Source organism: Atractosteus spatula, chromosome 1 (genome assembly GCF_055471065.1).
Source record: "Atractosteus spatula isolate fAtrSpa1 chromosome 1, fAtrSpa1.hap1, whole genome shotgun sequence".
Taxonomy (NCBI): domain Eukaryota; kingdom Metazoa; phylum Chordata; class Actinopteri; order Semionotiformes; family Lepisosteidae; genus Atractosteus; species Atractosteus spatula.
Window position 1 is genome coordinate 13933361 of NC_142706.1, and position 19995 is coordinate 13953355.

Sequence of the window (19995 nt, forward strand, 5' to 3'; positions counted from 1 at the left end):
ATGTAACCTCTATTTTGCCCCGCAAGACATCTGATCTTATCTACATGTATAGTATTACTGAAAGTACAAAAAATGCAAAGACTCTTGCAGTATTAATTTGGAAATATTGTGGCAATAAGATTTAAAAATCAATCATAGATGTAGCACATCTCCAAGAGGCCGAAGTCTTTTTGTCCATGGAAAAAGTACTTTTACTTTAACATGAAGGTGAGATAATGAAGATAAGAGTGATAATAAGCTTAAATTGCTTAAACTGCCCTCCTGGGATGAATAAAGTATTTTGAATTGCATAGCAAATATCAGTTCGTCCCAACAACAGTTTGCCTAATTAAGACAAGACAGATGTATTAGGTCACTACAGAGTACTTTCATGGGAAAATCAAGACAGCAAGAAGAGCAGTTAGGAATAAAACATGTTGTATGCCACCTTATAGGAAATTTGACTTTGGATTTATTAGAAGAGGGGGCATTCTCTTCAAGTCAAGACTTGACAGACAATGTGTTTTACTTCTTGTTGTACTAGATCTTATAGCTGATATTGGAGACACCTTTGTCAGTATTTGATCAGGTAATTGATACTTACACAAGGCAGGTATAGCTTGTCATTCCTAGGACTAAACCCATAAAAGGTGTCTGAACACTATTGTTGTTCAATGTCAAACACAAACCTGAGCAAAGATAGAAAAATGATACCCCAATCCTTCCCCCACTCTTTTGAAAAGTGTCTGAGAACGGCACTTCCTACATCAGTATTCCTGATCACCATACTGAGAAAGTGGTTTGGAAATTCTGGTCCACAGGAAAGAATAATCACCTACTGTTCTATCAACACTTCTCAACAGATCTTCAGGTCCCATGATTTGTTGCATTATACTAACTGTATAAAGGAGAAAAGAAATGCAATTCGCAGGCTGTTAATAAAACTCTTAGAAAAGTCTCTTAAGAAAGGGACAATACTGACAGGCAGACAGCATTTTTAAGTTCCACATACTGTAGTGTGTGGACCTGATACAAGTATACAAAATTCTCACTGGCTTTGACGAAGTCAAGTCAGTGAAATTCTTCAGAATCAATAGTGAAATACAAATGAGAAAACACATGTAAAAAATACACTTCCACTGGGGAAATGCATTAAAAAAAGGAGGCACTTTCTTTGCACAAAGGTTTGTGGGAGTAACACAAGCTGCCCATCCATGTTGTTGATGGTGATATGCAGGCTTCTTTCAAAAAATGAGATACAGTATTTAGATTTTTAGAAGCTATTTTTAGAAGATGTTCAGAAGCTATTTGATCTACCTGTGCTAAATGGCCTCCTCTTGTTTCTAGCCAATTTTAAGTTCTGTGTACTAACACTTAATGCAGCTTTCCTTGGAGGTCTCTCATCCCAGTACTGATCAGGGCTGGCCTGGCTTAGCTGCTGAGATCTGACTAGATAAGGCTACTGCTGCTATTTTGCCTCAAGTAAAATCTTAACAAGACGGAGAGAGAGAGCCGTGGACCCTACCCACAGAGAAAAAAAAGATACCTCCATCTGTCTTAGCTCCAAAACAGAACTCAGACAGCCCCAAGAATTTTATAATGTCTTTCAGCACATTAGGAGGCAACTCTAGACAAAAACCTTTGAAAAACCCTTAGCTAATTATTCTTTGTAATTAAGAAAAATGTAACTAAGCAACAAGTGACAAAAATATAAATAGAAGTGAATATACCTGCATTTGTTTAAAGTCTTCACTTCTTATTTTATCTGAATTAATTTACTGAAAAATTAAAAAAAAGTTTTAACTGTTGGATCCAAACTTCATTTGGCATGCTTCGTTCAAATTTCCTTTGATATACAGCACAGGTTTAAAAAGGACAAAAACGCGGCTATCTACTATTTCTGTAGCCAGGTTCAAATTCCTTTCCTATACAATGATTTGCTATTATGTGCTTTTATGATGTTTAATACAGTGGGGGAGTAATACAATTTTGCAAATGTTTCCGATAGTCTGAGTAGCTTGGTCTCAGTCCAGCATTGCACTTACCCACTGGACATTTTACTGAAACATCTGTTGTGTTACTGTATGCGTCATGAATCATAATATTTTAATACCTAATGATCTCTGTAAACCAGGCAGCATGGAGGCTTATTATTAGATCAACAAAAAGATGGTTGTTGGTGAAATGACTGAAGCACCTTATCTGTCAGACTGTTCATTCCTATGGCTTCCAAACATACTTGGATTTGACTCAGCTGGCAAAATTTTTATCAAGTTTAACACAAAATTGGCAAACAAAAATGTAATTAAAATGATTTGAGAACTAGATAAATGGTACTGGATCCTGAAAACAATGCTTCCAGACCAGACCTTCGGAATTTTCCAAGAAGATCAAAATCCAAATGTTTTCAGAAAGAAAATTGAGTGTGAATAGTCCACATTCTAAATTCATGTGTGTTATGGTCATATCGAAGAAACTGTAAGCCACTTTTAATTTGGCCACAGCTTTCACATCCTGTGCCTTGACTTATGCAGATTAAATTGTGGTGTGGGAATGGGAAACAGGAGATACTAAACGTGAAAAGACATAGGTGCTTATGTAGATACATTAACATTTTGTAGTCAATGTAGTTAAACAAAAAAAGTCCAACAAAATGTTAGGATCATTAAATCATGACATGAATATGTTAAAATAATACCATGCCCTAGAAAGCCCTCATTTGAAATATAAAATACAATTTTGGCCACCAAACTATTCAACAGGATATTACTGTTCTGGCTTCAGCCCAGAGAAGAGCAAGAAGATAACATTCCAAGGTCTAAAGGAATGTCCTACAAAAACAGACAGAAGGAGCTGAATGTTTTCAGTCTTGAACAGAAAACAGGTCCTACAAGTGGACCTAAGTCCAATATTCAAATTCCACAAAGGTATTACCAATGTCAACCTAATGGAAAAAAACAACAGTGAAAAATATATTTTATAAACCAGAGATTATAAAAATGAAGTGCATTTTAAATTGAGAACAGCTTAAGCACTTCTTTAGGCAAAGGATTGTGGGAGTATGGGACAACATAACTAACAATGATGTTGAAGTCAACATCCTATAGCCAGGATATAGCTTCTTTCAAGAAATGGCTGGATGAGATTCTTTGTTCAATTACCTACTACCTACCAAATAGGTAAGATCATCAAATGAACCCCTCTCATTTGTACTTACAGTCTTATGGTAAGATGCAATAGACAAAATTTGTCATGGTTTACATTAAATAAACTGCTAAACCTTTCGATAATGGGTCTCAAATGCAACAAGCTGTTAACTTTGAATTATACAAGTTCAAATCATTTATATGTTACAGTTAATTTTAACTATCTTTGGTAATAATATACAATAAGTCAGTTGCTATTAGGCTTATGAGGAGATATAGCTTTATTAATGCATTTGAGATTATAAGAACTTTAGAAATATTTTTTTATCTTCCCTAATCCCAACTACTTTCAATGCATTCAGCTGGAAAAATAAAATAATCGAACAGGCTTCTAAGAGGGTTAATGTTTTTTTGGACCGCTTAATCTAAAGAGATCCAAGTCATGCATATTTCACAGACACCGTTTTCATCTTTGAATAAGGCATATTATGAGTACAGTATGTTGCAGTAAGCAGAGAGGTGAAATGAAAAAACGGAATACCCTCCAGTCCTCCCGAGGGTATCCCAACTATAAATAAATAAATTACTGCAAAATTGTCACATACATAATGTACAAATCTGACAGCAGATAGATTGGTAGTCCAGAGGGAAGCCTCCCCAGACAGAAGGTCATGAGGTCAGCACAGCCTCAGACTGGCATCATCAGCCTCTAACACCTTGAATAGATCGCAGTGCAGATAGCTAGAGATAGTGGAACTAGCCTGAGTTTCACAGGGGAAATAAACTCCTGACCGTCTCTGACCCCTTAACAGATCTGAAATAAATCTTTAAACAGTTATTTTCAGCCAAGGCTAGCACACATCCCCTCCAATGTCCAAAGCGTTCATTTAACACTCACTGCTAGATTTGTCGAAAAACGTTGCCAAAATGTTTTTTATATGGTTTTGACAGCTTAAATCACATAGCAAATGTCAATAACAAATGATAAAGACTTCGAACCTTCAAACAGCTGATTAATTTAAGTTTTCTCTCTACAATACTGAACAAAAATTAACAATATAAGGAAATAAAGATCAGATCAGAAGGGTGGCCTGAAATAGCTTAGTCAGGAAAGAGGCAGGTGTCTTAAAACAGATCAGGGCATGTGGGTATTTGCAATTATACATAAGATAAAGATGGATGTGGAAAATGTATCAGATGACCACAAAAAGCTGTATATTAACTTGCTCCAACTTAGAGTGCTGTCTCAGGTCCTAATGAAAACAGCTTTTGTTTTTAGGTATAGACTGCCACCCAGTAAAAAGAATTGTCCAACCAAGTCAAAGTCACAGGCTGTATTGTAGTACAAAATGTATCAGCAAAAATAACTTTGCAAAAGAAGAATGTGAGAAACTGGAGCTAGACAGTAATTTAGTATTTAACAGACTGTGCCCAGGACAGAAATTCACCAAAGGACATCAAAGCACGGCCCATAAGCATTTTACTGCTCTATCACACTTTCTGGGAGGATTGTTAAAGAAGGCTGTTCAGGGAATGAGTTGCTAAAATAACAGAGCTTTACTATCTACTCAATAGTATAGTCATAAACGAAGTGGCAGGGCTCCCAGATATCATGACTCAGTTAATAAAGATATTTCATTAGTAGGCTGGGTTATATAGCTCACTACTTCAGATCAACACAATGGCCTTGCAGACACCGACAGGGATCCATCAAGAAGTGAAAAACAAAAGTGCTGATGGTAGGAAGGTTTTAAGTTGGTTGAGTTTGCTTCATCTTCCCACGCAACAGTAATGCCACCTGGCTAGCTGGGCACCTATGCATTTGCAATGTTGTTGTCAGCAAGAACCGCATCAGTCCTCCAGCCCATAGCCTAATGCTCAGCCCAAAAAGAAACAAAATATGAAGAAGTGTGAAATGTCTGAGGTTTAATAAAAAACGTCATGGGTTGGAGAAAAGAACAAGTAACAGTGCATTATTAACACAAATTATTGTTCTCATCTTCTTTGCTCCAGTATGAGGGTGCATTAAATGCATGAAGAATTGAAAATACACTTCTAACTGAAAACAGGTTCATCTGAGAGAAACTGAAGTTGAAGAAACTGATTGTGTTGAGAAGAACCAGAACAACTTTGCTGTGCACCCTAAAGAAATGAGCTGCTGTATTGGTCAGAAAAACAAAATCTGAAATGGAAAGTCTGGTTTTGCAAAATCTCTCTACTAAATTCTCATCCTGTAATCGTAAAACAAGTGCTTTAATGGCAATACCATATAATAGTGTGACAACAGTATCGGGTTTTCAGCCCAAATGTGAAACTTCATTCTTAAGGTACATGTAGCCCATGTTGCTCATGAGAACAACTCTAGTACAATATGTCATATTTAGCTTTTTGAATGCTAAATAATCAAAATCCTCATCCTTTTTACAGACATTTTTCAGCATTAAGTGCAACTGCAAAACTCTTTGCTTAATGGGTGTAGCCCTGTTGTCAAACAAAAAAGTGCAGAACCAGAGAAAGGAATATACTGTAGGACAAGAAAAAAGCTTTGTAATGTGCACAAAGGGTAGCCCATGTGAAATGAGCAAATTCTCTAATCAGGACTGTCTGAAAACAGTACCCACTATATAATGTAGTACAGAAAAAAACCGTGCAGATTTTAATTTTAAAAGATGCTGTACAATCAAGTGCTTCACATTGATGAAATTTTCAACAAATTAATTTCCGTTTTAAGTAACACCTATTGACTTCAAAAATGTAAAATGAGTACAATTCTGAAAAAGGTAAGCAGAAATAAAGGAAACATTAAAAAACAACTGCCAACATCCAGTTCAGTGTTTCAGACAAAAATATATAAATGGAGCAGGCCATGTGTTATTATACAATCAACACTGCATCCAGAAATGTAAGTAAAACCTGCACTCTACTTTTGCCTTGGATATGTACTCATATGTTCTCATTTTGAAAGAAAAACACTAATTAGTTCATACTTTAAGAATTAGTGTAATGTGTTTCTTTATTTTCTTATTCTTGTCAAATACCCAATTATTCAGCTGCATAGTTTGACTATAAATAGCTTTGACAATCAGCTGAGTATTCACATCACTGGTAACCTGTCTTCAGAATGTTTTCATCACGATTAATATATTCTTGCTTGAAAGCTTCTAAACAAACACATTCAAAACTAACAGCAGACAGTTTTCCCTGAAGCACTGCTATTTTGTTGCTCTTTGTGCGCCTTGTTATCACCTCAGTGAAGGCAGAAAGTGCAGACAGATGAAAAACGTTCTCAATGAAACCCTGTACAAACTGACTTACTCTTGTTCCGGCTCTTACTAATTACACATACTTGATACATCGAAGAGGAACTTTGCAATACATGGACAGATACACTGCTGGATAAAGACAGCAAAATCATAACAAAAATCCATTAAACCCTTAATTATTTGGTAATATGTTTTTTTTTCTACTGTTCGAGTAAAAAAAGAAGCAAAAAATATTAACAAGAGTGGAATGTCTGAAGCTTAATAAAAAACTTTACCTTTTCAATACAATAACATGCATACAGTACCTTCTAAGCAACATAAGATCTAGCACTCATCATAGGAAACGTAAAAGAATAATGCAATATCATAAAGGAATATAAATACGAATTAATAATTTATAACATTATTTACAATCTTTATTGCTGCACAATTAAAATCTATTCACATAACCACACATTCCAAAACCTAGGTCACTCGTAAACTACGGCAGGTAACATATTACAAAGTTAATCCACTTAATTTGAAAGTAGCCAGAAGGAAAGGCATAGAAACGCAGAGATGGCAGGATAGCAGGATGATGCTAGTTTCTTTAACAGACAGTCAGCAAAGTTCTTTACAGATCATCAATTTGTACACAGTCGAATATGTAAAGTCAGCTATTTGGTAAAAAAAAAAACAGCTTGCAGAAAATCACCTTAGTAATTATTAGCCCCCATGCATGTAGTTCAGAAACAAGTTTATTTTGTATTTCTTAAATAAAACATGAGCATTTTATTGGAGCTGTAAGCTGGTGACTTATTATACTGCTAACAGCACACAAGAAACGCAAGTCAGTCTGTTTCTTGGTTTCTATTAACGATGTAAACATGCCAGCAGAATGAATTCTCATCTTGTACAGTGTCATAATAAAAGGTTCCAGACAACTTAAGGGTAGGACACATTTCTTAGCATCCATTACCCTGAGGAATGTGAGAGCACAGCATGGAGTAAATGAGAAAATGACACTGTAGATCTACAGTATTACAAACATGAGACTGAGAAATGAATTTGGACCAATAATAGCAAATGTTCTGATTTATGATCCCAACACAGAATCAAACCTCCCAACCAACAATAACCCCACAGAAGTTGATTTTGCAGCTAACCATGAAGCTTCACCACACCTTCAGCAACTATTTTGTTGCATCCATGATTTCTTTCTGTCAGGCAGACTGCATTAAGAAGAAACAGCCAAAATAGCATCAGATGTGGTCTTTAAATAAATGTAATCATCAGCAGGTCACAATAAAAAATTGTCAGAGAATCTGGTCCAATAAAAGAGAAATTAATAGAAAATAGCAAAGGTACCAAAATTGGACATTGAAGAAAACCGGAAACAAATAAGCTATAATAGATGTGGAAGTACAAGTGATTTTTTTTTCCTAAAAATGAAACAATGTTATTTTCCCTCGTGAAAAATTATTGTGCCTACAGTATATACTGCATTAGCTGACATGATGTGCAACTCTGCTTAGGATAGCATGCACAAACAGCTACAGTCACAACGCTATACACCATTTTCATCCTTAGAGACGTTACAAAGTTGCTTACCTTCTGTGGGATTGACAGCTGTTGGAAGGCTGTTCCAATCCAGGGTCCATGAAGGACAAGGATGAGGAGTGAAAACAGCCTCAATGCCACATTCCTGAAGCAAATAAAATCATGACATTACATTAGATGGTCCACGCCTGTCTGTTACATTACTTACATTATAGAACTATTCATGCATTTTAAATACAGATCTTAAATCCTAAGCATTTTAAGTACAATGTACTGCATATACTGTAAGCAGGGTTACACAACTGTCTGCATTCATTTCTTCATTATCTTGACGTCCAGCTATTCAGCAAAAAAACAGCTTGCAGAAAATCATCTTAGTAATTATTAGCCACCATGTATATAGTTCAGAAATATGCTTATCTTGTATTTGTTAAATACAAGATGAGTATTTTAGCAGACCTATAGGCTAGTGACTTATACTGCTAACAACATACAAGAAAAGCAAGTCAGTCCTTTTTTGTTTTTTATTAATGGTGTAAACATACCAGCAGAATGTATTCTGAAGATTACAGACGTTGTCTGCTCGAGCAGAAGAAAATTCTTTCATGGTTATTGGATGATGCTTCACCAAGCAGCATGACAATCAGCCACAACATACAGCCAACACCAGCAATTCACCATGAATGATGACATAAGGAGGTTGGTGAGCTGAATGGAGGCATTGTCTCAAAGGAATGTCCAACTAAATGCAGACTTTTAACACAAAAATTTACTGAAAGTGCATGTGCCCTAATACTTACGGCTATTTTAAATCACTTGTTTGAACACAAAGAAAGTTTTTGTTCTAATATTATCCAATAAATACATGAAATAAAAAAGAAAATACATTTTATTGCTTGTATTCTTCACATTAACCTCATGATCACTGATTCAAATTTTTCTTGACTATAAAGCAAAAAGCAAACATTTTTAACTTTTCTGTCCCAATACCTTTGGAGGGCCCAGTACTGTGCTGCACAGTGTACTGCATATAAAAGCACAGACAACAAATCATACTAGCTCATGAAATTTTTGTGCAAAGGCTTGGCATAACAATTACATTGGGTCTCCAAAAATATATGAACATTTGCACTACGGCTTTATCAGGACTTCAAGTCTTATATACTGGTGGCATCTTAATTATATGCATATACTGTACATAAGTGATATATCTATACTGTATATAGATCCTCAGATGCTTCGTTCTTTATTCTTTTTTTATTCTTATTGGCCAGAGAGAGCAGTCCTTTTAAGGATAGCCTTCCGGGGGGTGCCGTGGCTCTGTGGCTAAGGATCTGCACCTGTGGCTGGAAGATTACCGGTTCGTATCCCAGAGGAATCCTACTCCATTGGGCCCCTGAGGAAGGCCCTTAACCCCATGTGCTCCAGGGGTGCCATATAAAAGGCTGACCCTGCGCTCTGACCCCTAGCTTCTCTCCCTGTCTGTGTGTCTCATGAAGAGCAACTTGGGGTATGCGAAAAGACAAATTCCTAATACAAGAAATTATATATGGCTAATAAAGTGATCTTATCTTATTGTGTTATTTCCTGACACACAACGTACTCTATTTTAACATATCCAAACTGAAGTGCTTTCTGCATATTCTTCATTTCCAGACATGACTAATGCACAGTACTGTAAATTTTCCTGCCGCAAAGCACGGCGCAGGATGGCATGTCACTTTGGGAGCCAAGCTTGATATCTGCCTGGCTCCAGAAGCAGGGTTTGTTTGCACAACAGAAGGCGGCACCAACAACAGGTGCAGCAAAGCCCAGTCTGGAGACACACAAGAACTTGTAATTCCATCTGCAGGACACGGGGGGAAAAAATCACATTTACAAGGTCTCTGTGTTCATTTGACAACTGTTTTATATGAACTTCTCCCATGCGTGTTCTTTACCCAGCAGGGAACCTTAAATTTATGCCTGGTAGGTGTAAGAAGCACTTTGCCCAGCACAGCAGTTAAGAACATTGGGATGTAATGAGAAGGAATGGATAGTGACTCAAAGACACAGAACTCCATCACCCCAGCTGTGTCAATTTATCTCAAACCTAAAATTAACTTTGGATGATAAAGTGCTAGGGACCACCACTTTGGGCTTATAGAATTACTTAGTACAGTACTACACAGTGGAAATCAGGATTGTAGGGCACAGCAAGGATTCTAAGTGAACTATGAAATGGTTCATTATATGACAGGATTTTTTTGTGATTTACACTTTAAGTAAAGTAAGATTTCATAGTAAATTGAACTAGACAAAACAATCATGTCTGAATGTTAAAGGTCCCAACCTTTGTAGAACAGACAAATGTTGTTGATGAATATCAGAAAATGCCATTCTTTTTCAAAATGCTGCGTGTCACTAGAGTGTCTGTTCCAAAGAACGTTTTATTACATTACGGTGCGTTGTCCTAGATGAAGGTACACAGCCTCAGGGGTTGAGCTGAGGAGATGTAAATCATTATTTGGCAATAACTATGTAGCTCTGTGATACTACAACTAATCATTTGGAATAACACAGAAAAAAAGAAACAGGAAGGAAAAGAAAAGGGTAAGTATTCATTCTGAAAAAAAAAATTACGGTATGCCATTCCAAGATAATTTATGGAGACACTATTTGTAAAAACTAACTTTTAAAGTGGTAGTGTGGCATTTAAAAGACAATGAAAAGGGTTTTGTGAATCTGCCCAAAGAGGTCTTTATCTCAAAAAAGGCTGTTCAGCATTTCTCTCTACTTTCCACTCTGTCCTAAATTTTCATTATGAACCATGCAATACAACTACAACTCATTTGTAGCAAATTGTACATGTTTGATTTCTCAGAGATGGGGGGGGACTCCATAATACAACCCAACTTCAGTCTCCGAAAGTTGGAGGTTTGGGGAAATTATACACAACACTCAGGAGGACAATGGCACGACACTGTCTAGCCCCCCACACCTCTCAAACATTACTGATTCTGGCTTTGAGAAAACAGCAGCAGTAGGTGGATAAAAACAATAGGTAAGGAGGAGCAAAAAGCTACAAGCAGATACAGACACTGAAGAATCAATTTAAATCACACAGTGGGACAGTGAAACAAATAACTGCACTGAAAGAAGCATGTAATTCATGAAACATCACATGTTATACAGTTATTACCATTCAGAAGCTACAAACAAACCCCGACATTGTGATTGTGAAAAGTTTGATTATTGATTTTTCGGCTTTATCCTAACCGATTTAATCCAATATGGAAGAGGAAGCTGCAGCTCCTGATCAACCAAGAGACTGGAGGATGGTGAGGTGATGAATGCCAGGAAAAAGAGGTCTAGTAGCTTATATCTATACCCTAGAGCTGTTGATTGTCAAAAAAGGAGGCTTGTCCTCCTTTCAAACTTTCATTATAAACTACATTTAGGGAACGCGATCCGTGAACTCAAGAAAACACAATTTAAGAGACAAAGCTAAATTACACTAGCTGTGTAGTAAAAATGAAAGAAATGCTCTGCATTTACCGCACAGGACAGAGACCTACTGTAAGAGGACAAGTACATTAAGTGAGCAGAATCACGCAGCCGTCCTACTAGTGCGAAACTGCAAAAAAAAAAAATTTTGTGCTGACAGTTTTACGGACACTGTGAACATGTTTCAGCAACAACTGCCTCGGCGTGTAAAATCACCTTAAAAAGCATCTGTGAAACAAAAGGGGAATAGAAAAAGGAATATTGAATTACTCTGAGTTTGGTCATGGTGGGCCTTGGGCCTCCAATGAAGGGTGCCTGTGCTTTCTCTGCAGGTTCCTGCTCGGGCGGGCAGAGCTCCTGGCTCTCCAAGGCCGGGTGCCACCCTGAGTCCGGGAGGAGAAGGAAGCGGATTCCACAGCTGCCCGCAGCCCTGGACACACCCGGCACTTCCTGCACACGGCAGTACCACCGCTGCAAAAGAGGGAGCCGTGCCAGCTTTTTACTTTCACGGTGGTGGAGGGAAACCTAGAGGAAACCAAAAAGAAAAACAAGAATGCAGATCAGTGATCCATCCAGGCATGACCTCCAATTAAACACGGAAAGGCAGGTGGTAAGCCTGGACAGCGAGAACACCCAGCCGGGAGTGAAGACATGGAAACTGGAGGAGGGGACAGAAATTCAGGGGGGTTTTCCATGTCATATGCACTTGGATCCAGCTAAGGGAGATATGCTAGACTGACTGTGAAACTCAAAACCATCCCTGACCAACTGACCCCGAAACCCTCATCGTAATAGTTTGCTTCCTTCCCTATCTTAGGGGATGGAGGGTGTAGGTGCTTGTTAAACACTTAGGAGGTAACCCAATCCTCTTGTCCTCAGACGCATCAGGTTCAAAGCTCAGCCTGCCTGCCTAGGTTTTCTGCCAACAGTCAGCCTAAGGATGGCATGAAGGTATGTGAAATCAGTTACTGGATTTGGCATTTTCACTTTTAACACCATGCTCACATTACCAAAATAATAGAAAGAGAAGTGCGCACAAAAATATGCTAAATGGTGATGCTTTAAAATAAAGAATACAAAAATTAAAAGTTGGATTGGTCTACTACATATTCAGGACAACAAAACATCCTGAGATGACAAGAAAAACACAGTCACGGAGAATGAGCTATCCACTTCTCTCTTGGTATAATATTAATGGTCATAAGACTGTTGTACTGGAAGGACCTCACTTTTTCAATTAACAACAGAAGACCTAAGTTTGAATCCAAGAACTGACAAGTATGCTATTAATTCAACCAGCAGGACCACCATCAAGGAGGACGTGGAGCTGTCTGTTACCTCTACTACAGTACCTTCCGTGAAAAGGGTATAAAGGTAGACTATGAAATGCAGACACATCAGAACTGCGATTGGAATGTCACGCACACTTGGTGTCTGAGATATTTCACCCAATAGCAGAGGTCACGCAGTAGGTCACTTTGAATGAGCCCAGAGTGTGAAAGTCATTGCATGTGCTCTTGGCCTGTCAAATGGATGAATGAATGACATCACCTAGTTTAATGACAGCAGTTCTGCAGCTGCCAAGCACTGCTCTGGATGCCCATCAAGCATAACACCATGTGGCAAGGGGGCAACGACAACAGCTAGTTCACAAAAAAAGGCCTTGCTGGAGCCTGTAAGATGTTGCAGAGACAACATGCAGGACCGAAGATATGGTTTAGATATCCAAAGTATGTGCATCTGCCATTGAGGAATTCTAAAGGTTTGAGAGGTTAAGGAAGTTGTTTGGTCTTGTTCACAACAAGGACTGCAACACCCTGATGCAGGTGTCTATCACCTGCTTCCACATAATGGTGAAAGGTAAGAAAATACAATAGGCTTAATGCCCTAAAAGCAGACTTGCAGGATTTCAAATGCTTACACATGTTTTTATGCTAGCAAATATATTGGGTAAGATTCTGTACTCGAGGTAGAGGTAACTTTGCACAAACAAAAACTCACTCCCACCGAAGACAAAAGAACTATACAAGAGGGTTACTGGTTTTTAATAATGGTTCAAAAGCAAATAAAAGAAAAAAACAGCATCTCCTGTTGAACATGTTATGCAGAATTAAGCTTATAAAACTCGGGTTATCACCAACCCCATGTATATGGTCTACCCAGCTTATTCTGATCCATGCTACCACACTCACATCTACCAAACCTGGTCTACTGACCAGTGCTCTTTGGGACACGTATACCTTTCATACAGACCTCACACATCAACCATATGGGACAATCCCAACAGTCCAAACAATTTGCAGTAGATAGAGTGGCTCCCTCCACAAAGTCTATGAAGGAACTGGTTTGGTTTCCCTTTTTACCAGCCCTATCATTACCACACCCTTTCAATCATTGTCTCATTCATCTGTATGCGTACATAGAACCTATAAATGTTCCTCTTTGAGACCTTTTGTTTTAGTGTTTTGTTTAAAATCACCCTGCGAATACAGCAAACCACTGTGGATTACTATTACAATCACCATCACACGTTTAAGGACACTAGGAAGGAAGCATCGCAAAGGTTATTCAGTGTGACAATACCATTTTTAAGTCTTCTCCAAGACAGGATTCCATTCATGAGACGGACGATAATGCAAAACAGAATTTATCTACATGTTTTATAATTTTCTAATAATAATATTAAGCTTGTATCCAGAATTGCACACCAACATAAAATGGAAAGATTGAGTAACGATTTTGCACTGTCTCCCACACGAGCTAGGAAAAAAAATCAATGAGAAAGAAAGAAAGTCGCTGAGATGATTTAAATGTGGGACCACATCAGAGACCTCAGAAGGCAGCAGCGTATGTATCTCCAGTTTCACTGTAATACTGCTGTGGGCCCTTTCCCAATTCAAGACCCTAGATACACAAAGGCTTGTTCAGAGCCCTGTGACCATGATATACTAAGCATGTCGTTCCCTTCTTACTCTGCGTACACATTCATGAAATACACTGCAATGTTCAGTGGTCCCTTCGCTGGTAACAGAACATCAAGTGTAAGTCATAAAAATCCGCCACACACAAATTAGACAAGGACCGTTACCTCTGGGTGTAATGTGGATTTCTTTGTCATTTTTTCTATTTCTAGCTAAAAGAAATAAAATATTTATTTTTTTCTTATCCTGCCCTGTGAGACAGCAGTATAAACCATTTCCTTATATGTGACACTCAGCTGTCAGAACTGTCAAACACAGCGGTTTACGGAAAGAAAGCTTTCACCAGTACTTGTACATGTAATGATATGTTTATTCTAATTTCTCATCAGTTCAAGTGCTTAATACCCTCTTACTTCCCCTCCTTGTCATGTTGAACATTTTTTCTCCTGTTTGCTTACACAAGGACCGTAAAAATGTTCCGTTACAGTGTTGACAGTGGCCAGCCCACAATTATTCAGTCTTATACAATGTTTTTCAGTCTGCAAAACTCAAATGAGCAATTCAGTCCCTTCAAACAGTGCTTCATTTGACAAAATAGCATTAGACACAAAGAAACACTCTCAACAGCCAGATGCCTGTAGCTGTCTGGTCTTTGAGGGGACAGTTTAATAGCTTATTTGCCACAAAAAGGCCTCTTTCATTTGTAGATAGACACACTGGGTAATAATTTGAGAATTAGATTATTGGTGTTTGTTAATTCAAAATTCTTGGCATGGGACTGAAATGTTTAAGTATATAAAGGGCTTTCACTGTGTCAGTGGTGGTGCAGGGCTTGATAGTCTGTTAAGCCTACTTTGGAGTATTTTATCTGCAGAACCTACAAGATCTTTGAAGTAAAACCTCCTGCACAGTATTAACATTATGGGTTTTGTCTGTTCTCAGATCCTTGTTTTAGGGCAGGGTTTATAACAATGCTTTTTATCCTTAGCATTATCCACTTTTATTGTGTAAAGAACCTTTCTTACACAAACAGCAAATCCTGAATCCAGCCGAGACCTACAGGATTTCCTAAACGTTCTTTACATGCAAAACTGGTATCTGTCGGTTTCACAGGCTATTCCTTTTCCAGTACATGGATTTGTATTTAAGAGCTTTTCTTTTTGCTTTTCTTTAGAGGGACCTTTACCATCACATGTGGGAAAATAGTTCTGTGCATGCTTTGCAAGTGCATGACAAAATTAAAGCATTTAAAGCAATGTTTGCATTTAAAAGATCTGACATTAACCTTAACACTGCTACATATGAGAACACAATAGCAGTATGTCCCGATAATGATATAATATTACAAAACATTAAAGATGTGAAGGGTTAAAGGTCATGGTACGATTATTAACATTAATAATGTGCACCTCATGCATTCCACACCTGCAAGGTGGCTGATACTGTACTTTAAAACTGACCATAGTTAATGATTAATTCCCTTAATCTGAATTAACAGGGCACAGAAGGCTAAAGGGTCAAATAAAGTTCTCTTTCAGAAACAGAATTTTGTGTGCATTCCTTTTGTTCGTGTTATATTGGCTGTCAGCATGTTTCACTAACCAGCAACAGCACAAACACTGTAGGCTTTATCTATTTTTTCCCCAAAGTATTGAGTATTCTGAATTTCTGTTTTGTTTCAACCTGACACTCTGTGGGAGGATCGAAAATCCTACTTTGTTTTTTTTCCACTTCCACAATTATATTTGAATGTAAGTTATGAAATGTAGCTGAATGCAAGTTAATGTGTAAGCTAAAGATACATCCACTAACATTTAATTATTTTATTAAAGATTTTTATTTAATTAATAACATTGGTGAGCTCCCCCCCACCCCCATATGTAAAACTACAAGTACTTTTTTCCCCCCACAATAAAGACCCCCAAAAGTTGTGAATAAAACAACAATAGTAGACACTAAATATAGCACCTGGCCTGTGTTATTAACAATTTCACTAAATTGCATCCTTACCAGAAAGTGGTGCAAACAAGGCAGCAGGACAAGGTCTGTAAGGGTGAAGTATAGCCCCTCTGCAAACACATGCTCTAGGGCGGGCAGCTCAGTGGTCTTGACTCTCCTGATGTTAGAGGGCCCCCTAGTGGCTGGCGAAGGCATATCCTCCACAGACAGCTTGGCCAAGGCCGCCCTCAGCTCCAGCCCTTCCGAGTTCAATGATTCCTGGAATGAAGCAGGCTGGGTGGCAGAGCCTGCCCCTTCCTTCTGCTGCTGCAGTTTCTGCCGGCGGATCTTGTCATCATTGTGGACCTTAACGGGCTCTTCCAGTTTCTTCTCCAGGCGCAAGATAGCGGCGGGTATCTCTGGATCTGGGCCTGCCGGCTGCCTGAGAAATTCCTCCACAGCTGAGGGGATGTTGAGCTCACAGAGCCGCGTCCATTGACTCACCTAGAGCCGAAATCAACACAGTTATTCCAGTAAATAGAATACACTAACATTTCCCTCAAGACAGAGATACAGCAGCCCCACGTCCCCTTTTAAAAGTATTATCACAATCACTGATGAACTCCCCTACCTATGACAGAAGTAATAGAAGGTTTATCCTGGTGATGCAACATAACTACACCATACAAGTAACAGAAAACAGACCTGTCATTTGCTCCTATAAACTAAATCAATTTCCATTGCAATGTAATAAATTACACTATCTGCATTTTCCATCATATGATTTAATATGATGACTACTGAAAGTCACACACAAAACAGAACAGACTATAAATGCTCTTCTAAAGCACATACCACTAAACAAAAGTATGGTAATAATAGCAGATCATGTCCATGTGAACCTCACAAATATAACCTGAGTGTTTGTTTGTTCTGGGAAGATGGGCGTCAAAGTGGGTATACTTGTTCCTTATATGTGTTCACTGTCATTCTCAGGAGCTATTTGTTCAGCAAGTTATCTTTGTTTAACATAAACCCGTTGTGTAAAATCCCCATCTACGGTGAAAAAAGACTTTTTCGTTTTGTGCAGAAATGATTCAGTGAAGTATAATGAGTGTATACCATACTGCTTAAGATCAGGACTGTTTTTCTTCCCCTATTTATTGATGAATAATAAGCTGAAGCGTTATAAGAAATTACCTTCGCTGGAATGGTTAATAAAAATGTAGTAGTCAAAAAAAGGATCATCACAAGTAATATACCTAATTAGATAGTCAACAGTACATATCTGCATTAACAAACAAGCAAAAGGAAAACAAAAGGATGAGATTAACAGACTTACTTCGGCACAGGCTTTGAGGCAGGTCTTTTTGAAGCCCAGCAGGCCCGCTACATCCTTGCGGCTGGGATCTTCCTCACAAGTCCTCTGAATGATATGTCTCAGCACTACGGCCAGGCCTGCTCGGCAATACCTGCCCTCCTCCTCCAGCACCGCAGGAAGGCAACAGCTTCTCACCAGCATGGGCAGGTCCTGTTTGGAGACGACTCTGGCGGCCAGGCCCCCCGGCACTCGGTGCCTCCATGACTGCGCCGGGTCAGGCCGAGAAGGAACCAGGAAGACACGGAATAACTTGGAGTCACAGTACGACAGGAGAAAGAGCGTTATGGAGGTGTGGAGAGGGAGAATAGCCTCTTCACTCTGGTCAGAAATGTCCAGGTAGAGACACTCTTCTCCCCTTTTTGAATTTGTGTGTTTCATTGCATTGGAGGCACAGCAATATACTCTGTAAAAAGAAAAGAATATTAAATGTTCACATAACAGCACAATAAGTCTGTAGGTACATTTATGTACATATATTTTTAGCTTTATTAAAGTAGAAATATTGGCTAAACCTTTAGAGTACAGCCTCAATCTGTAAGACTCAATGCCGAGATAGTGTGATTCTCAATAATTTTCTATACATACACACACAGGGTTTAACATTTAATATTCATACAAGAAGTGTATATGTAACGTCTTTGAAACTATGCATAGGAAAAGTCATTGCAATGTGATAGTAAGCGAATGTTTTTGCTTTTATATACAGTAGCACTTTGCAACACAAAGGATTCCCAAGTGCTTCATATATAGAAGGGGATCCACTTAGTCCACAACTGAAGAGGTGCACCTCTATGAATTGGCTTCATTACTCTGTTCTCCTCCCCACTAATAGCTGGTGTGTGGTGAGTGTTCTGGCGCACTATAGCTGCCGTCGCATTATCCAGGTGGATGCTGCACATTGGTGGTGGTGGAGAGGAGTCCCCATTACCTGTAAAGCACTTTGAGTGGAGTGTCCAGAAAAGCGCTTTATAAGTGTAAGCAATTATTAATTATTATTTTGGGATATGTGGCAGTGCCACTCTACAGCAGATCAGGCATAGAAGTGAGAAACTGATTTCCCAAATGAATTAACACAGACTTTATGAAAGCTAAATTGCAGGACACAAGGATTCAAAAGATAACAGCCAAAGTCGTCTTGTGTGACTCTGTGTGTCTTCGTGATCTACTGTTTGGAATCAAGCAGACCATTTTTGAAATCCACCTCCTTTCTGTTAAGCAACTGCAACATCAGCACAACTGCAGACCAGTGCAAAACAGATGTCATGACCATTACAGGAAAAGTCATTACACTGTTTCACCCAGGTCTCAAAACGACACACCTAAGACTTAAAGGGGCACGTTAGTGGATTTATCGCAGGGGCATTCATAATCTGACTATATTACAGAGATTCATGATTAGGACTGATTTACAGAAAACGTATGCAGGTCTGTTGTTTTGCGTTTACATTAGAAATTTACTATGACCTAAAACCAGATTATCTGACTCCTATTAAAAGCGTCATTCAAATGAGAAGCAGCAATAAAAAGCAGATGAATCTACAGAGCCCCCAGAAGAGAAAGACATGCTGTGACCAACACACACGCTCTGCCCAAGAAAAAATTAGCGTGTCAATGAAAATATGCTACCGTTAAGATTAGTTCAACTTCACTGTAAATTTTTCATTTTTTAAAGGTGGGGAGTAAAAGATCCACCACTCTTCATGCTAATGCGATCAACATCAAATGTAACTGAACAAGCAGTTTTCAAGACAAGTGCACTAAAATTCTGTCTAGCTCAAGTGGACCCTAAGACACTATAACATATCAGAAGTTTAATTATATTAAAATAGTTCAAATGACAACGACCTTTCGTTGTCGTACATTACAACATTTAACTTAAAGTAAAAACATATCAAGAGGTATTTCTGTAGGGTTTTTTTTATTATAATTACAGACATTGTACACAAGTTTAGCTTTATACACGTTGCTCCTAAAATAAGTTTTTGATGTTTATTATTATTTTACTGTTTGAATCTCTCCCATTCAATTCACCGCTTTTCTTGTTTGTTTGTTTTTTGCAAGCGTCAAAAACGAAATTAGCTTACTCTACACACAGCGAGCCTCTGGCTGCAGCTACAGTTCTCTTTGCCCACAGTCACGCTGTTTCAAACCTTTTCTTCCTTGTGTCACAAACAAATGTGTCCGTGTATCCTCTCACACCCTTAACCGACGGTTGGAAAACGTCATCTTAAATTAAATAGTCGTTAAGTAGTTGAAAAAAGGGCACGTAAATAAATTAACTGTTTTTACTATATGATTTAAATGCTGATTAACTGTTTTATGATCGATCAATAAAGTTTTTT

General features: G+C 38.3%; 1 protein-coding gene across 2 annotated transcripts in view; it reads right to left on the reverse strand.

Moving 5' to 3' along the window:
* Positions 1 to 19795, reverse strand: part of gstcd (glutathione S-transferase, C-terminal domain containing) — a 60295-nt gene extending 40500 nt beyond the window's left edge. For both annotated transcript variants that reach the window (XR_016090947.1, XM_088913437.1), the window contains exons 1-5: positions 19738 to 19795; positions 17615 to 18056; positions 16345 to 16776; positions 11684 to 11938; positions 7979 to 8072 (exon numbers count right to left, since the gene is read on the reverse strand). Coding sequence is in view for 1 of the 2 variants with exons in the window: in XM_088913437.1 (XP_088769563.1) it covers positions 7979 to 8072; positions 11684 to 11938; positions 16345 to 16776; positions 17615 to 18031 (1198 nt within the window). In the remaining variant the exon portion in view is untranslated. The remainder of the gene's footprint in view (positions 1 to 7978; positions 8073 to 11683; positions 11939 to 16344; positions 16777 to 17614; positions 18057 to 19737) is intronic.
* Positions 19796 to 19995: the final 200 nt, after the last annotated feature.